Below are 3,482 nucleotides of genomic sequence, written 5' to 3'. Positions count from 1 at the left end.
GTCGGTGCATTCCCTGATACATTAATTTGCTCCCACTGATTGACTTTGTCTCTTAAACAGTTACCTCTGTTGAATTTTGGAGAACAGTGCTTAACTAATATGCAGCAAGAAGAGTGCTGGTGGCAAAATACTCTATGTTCTCCTTTATTTCCAGGTTCTCAGTGCGGAGGTAAGAAGAGTACACTATTTAACAGTTATAGATACTGGGGAAGTAAGTTGTACACTGCTTTGATAAACCCATTGATCTATCAATAGTGAATAGTCATGATGAATCTTACTGTCAAATTATAGACACACACAAACTCCCTTTTTCTATTCAATGTAGTAAGTTTGTTCAACACTAAATGTTGTACCCTCCTTTGCTTATAGGAAGCAGTAATGTATGATTCTTCTGCTGAGCGTGGAGGTATACCAATGCTGATTTCCTCCTATCACTTTCAACCAAAACGCAGAGGAGGGATAGGAGGACCCTTACAAGAACAGTGAGCCCAGGGCCTGCAGTGGGCTCTTTCTTAACCACACTGTTCTAAGCCCTGTTATTCCTCAGCCATTTCATCTAAAACGGCGTATCATCAAGATGAAAACATAACGAGAGGAAAACATGGCAATAGGTTGAACGTACAGTTAGATGATTCTGGTCAACAGCATTTATTATAGACTTGTTTTCAGTCTGTTAATTCCAAGGTTGATCAATTTTGAAAAGAATAAAAAAGGCATAGTTAAGTATTAAGATTGTTCTTTAATTTACCCCTTATAGATTTTAGCTTCACTTTTATGTTTGATCTAGGATGCACTATAACTGTGGTCCTACTGATTGTGCATGTGCTTGTGAACCTAGTCTCAGTCCTTCTAATAGTCTAAGTTTCTGTGACTGAACTATGAATACTCAGAAGTCAGGTTGAAAGCACTACGAATGCGACACCCCCTTCCCTAATCAGATCATTTAGCATTTTGTCTTATTTTTTCATTTTATATGAATTGTAGAGGATAGAGTTGTGTGAGGTTTGGTGTGTTGAAAGAAAAAGTGCTTTTGCCACCCCCACCCCCCACTTTTGTTCTGTTACATCAATTATTTGTTGATGTTCCACTTTAGTTCAGTGCTGCTTCGAAAACATCTTAAAGAAATAAAGCAGGGTAATATGTTGAAGGTGTAGTAATACAATAAGCAAACAAAAAAAAAAAACCGCTGTTTAAAACAGAAGTCTAAATGAAGAAATATATCCTTGTCCTTGAAATTGGAAGTTGCTTTCTTTGCTTAAGTTTCCCATTTAATTCAGCCATTGTGATAAATGTTTACAATTTGCTAGGTTATTTTGTCCCCTTTAGGTTAAATTAAAAAAAAAAAAAAAATGTAATACATTTGTCAGATGGCTTGATTTACGAAGTTGCCTTTCATAAAAGTTATTTTTGGAGAGAGTTGTGGTGTCAAAGGACAGTTTACATTTTCCTTCGTACAAGTATAGTAAGATATCTGAAAAAAAAAAACATGTAAAATATAAAAATATAAATGCTGCAGATAAAGGCTACAAGGGAATTAAAAAATTTTTGGGGGAAATAGGTCACTGAATCTTTTGACCCAACTATACAATTTCATTTGAGTTGTTTCTAAGTCTTTAAAAACTATTATACCTTACAGTTGATCATATATATGATCAATTGCAACATCATTTTATGTATTGTTTCTTTAAGTTTAGTTTAAGTTTTGTGCATTTCAGTGAAATTTCTTCCCCTTCTTTACCCAACAAAATTGTGACTACTGATTATCCATAATATGGCTTGATTGGTTTTTTTTTTGTTTTGTTTTACATGAAAAGAATTGAGTGTTTCCAGTAATGGCAGTCGATTGCTTGAAGGTTGATTAACTTCATGTACTTTTCCTTCTACTTGTTTCAGAAATATGTGGCTGTTTCATTGTGTGCTGATGTCATATGGCATGGGCAATGCCTAGTAAGATCTCAAATGAAGAGGGATATACAAAAGCAATATAGTATTTTGGCACACCATAACTCTACAACCTTACGATGCTGATGTTATTTTGTTAAAAAATACATAGGGTCTATTTGTGACATACGTTACTTTTATTTACTACACCCCCCACGCCCATGAATAAGGCCCAAATTACTTTTCCTATAAAGTTTGATAAGTCGCTTGCCTATATAATTTTTTGTGGCTGTTGAATGAGAGGTGGTAGGAGTATGGTGTTCATAATGCAAAATCCAATCCAACATAAATAATTTTTGCTCTAATACCATCTTATCCATTCATTTTCGTCTGCTTCTTGACCTTAATGGATGTCTAGCCTGCCATCTGCTAGCTTTAATCTAGCCTGAATGGGTATTTTCCCTCAGTTCATTCAGTTTTGTTGCAGATGTTAGCATGAGAAATAATACATGTATGCTACATCAGCAGAGTGTAAATTGTTAAGAAGTGTGAATTTACAAGTGAAATTTGGGAAAAGTTGCTTTTTTTGAGCACCCTCAATGCTTTGGTTTTCTTAGTTGAAAAATGTGTGCATTCTTTTTCTGTACCACTTCTGTGGGAAATTTGGTTTAAAGCATTATTGATAAATATTTTAAGGGGGGAATTTGAATGTGGTAATGAAATAGAAATGATATCGCCCCATTCAACAATGACCAACAGATACCTTTGAAAAACTTGTCCTTAATTGAGCACAAGGATTTAAAGTTTTTAAACTTTCTCTGGCATCAAATGTCCAATAAAAAAAAAAAAGAAGAAAAAAAGATAAAACAATAATTTAAATGTGCTTATTCCCCTTTACAAGTGAAAAAGTTTATTTTGTTGACTTGTTCTGAGATACGCTTTGGGGTAAATTGTGATCTTGACAGTATGATCTATAGAGTATTTTATGTATTGGTGCTAATGTTCATACACTACAGCAAAGACGTAATCTTCAAATGTGTGTAAGAAAAAGGGCCACACAGTCTTTCTGAAAGATTTGTGCTTATTTTAACAGAAACCGGTTGGGCCTTGTTCTTGAGACTAGCTCAAGACCTAGTTTGTTAAAGTGTGTAATCCAAGACTGTATGGAAAAGGCTGTAGACCATAACCTAGGAGAGATGATTTTGTATGACCCAGTTTGAAACGGCTTGTGTGTGTTTGTGTTTCACCACATTATTTCCTAATTGGGAGTTTGATTATTGTTTTACAAAGATCATAAATATCCAGTTCATTGAAATGTATAGTGGTAGAAACAGAGTGTGAAAGCGCAAAATTATTTTACTGTATGCTATAACTGGGTACAGCAGTGCGTATAGACACCTTTATTGGATTTGTATTTAGTTGACAAATAACATGTTGCAATTCAGTTTAATTTTTCCACTTTAAAATACTGACAGATTCCAAAATGCAATTACATATTGTTGGTATTACTTTCTCTAATCAATACCCAAATTAATATTTGTTCTGTCAAGCACCTTGAGTTAAATATTGCCGTCATCCAAAATTGTTACTTGTATTAGTTT

At 34.2% G+C, this 3,482-nt stretch overlaps 1 protein-coding gene across 5 annotated transcripts in view; it reads left to right on the top strand.

The window, feature by feature from the left end:
* LOC107739443 (uncharacterized protein KIAA0232-like) overlaps window positions 1–2,419 on the top strand; it is a 38,947-nt gene extending 36,528 nt beyond the window's left edge. The window contains exons 7-8 of one of the 5 annotated variants that reach the window (XM_016551564.1): window positions 155–169; window positions 370–2,419. In XM_016551564.1, the coding sequence (XP_016407050.1) occupies window positions 155–169; window positions 370–486 (132 nt within the window). In that variant the 3' untranslated portion in view covers window positions 487–2,419. Of the gene's footprint in view, window positions 1–60; window positions 212–369 lie in introns of all 5 variants that reach the window. The other 4 variants (XM_016551550.1, XM_016551571.1, XM_016551558.1 and 1 more) reach the window with 4 other exon arrangements.
* Window positions 2,420–3,482: the final 1,063 nt, after the last annotated feature.

This window comes from Sinocyclocheilus rhinocerous, unplaced genomic scaffold (genome assembly GCF_001515625.1).
Source record: "Sinocyclocheilus rhinocerous isolate Xijiao unplaced genomic scaffold, SAMN03320098_v1.1 scaffold371, whole genome shotgun sequence".
NCBI lineage: Eukaryota > Metazoa > Chordata > Actinopteri > Cypriniformes > Cyprinidae > Sinocyclocheilus > Sinocyclocheilus rhinocerous.
The sequence above is the reverse complement of the archived record's forward strand: the minus strand, read 5'-3'. Positions and strand labels throughout refer to the sequence as shown.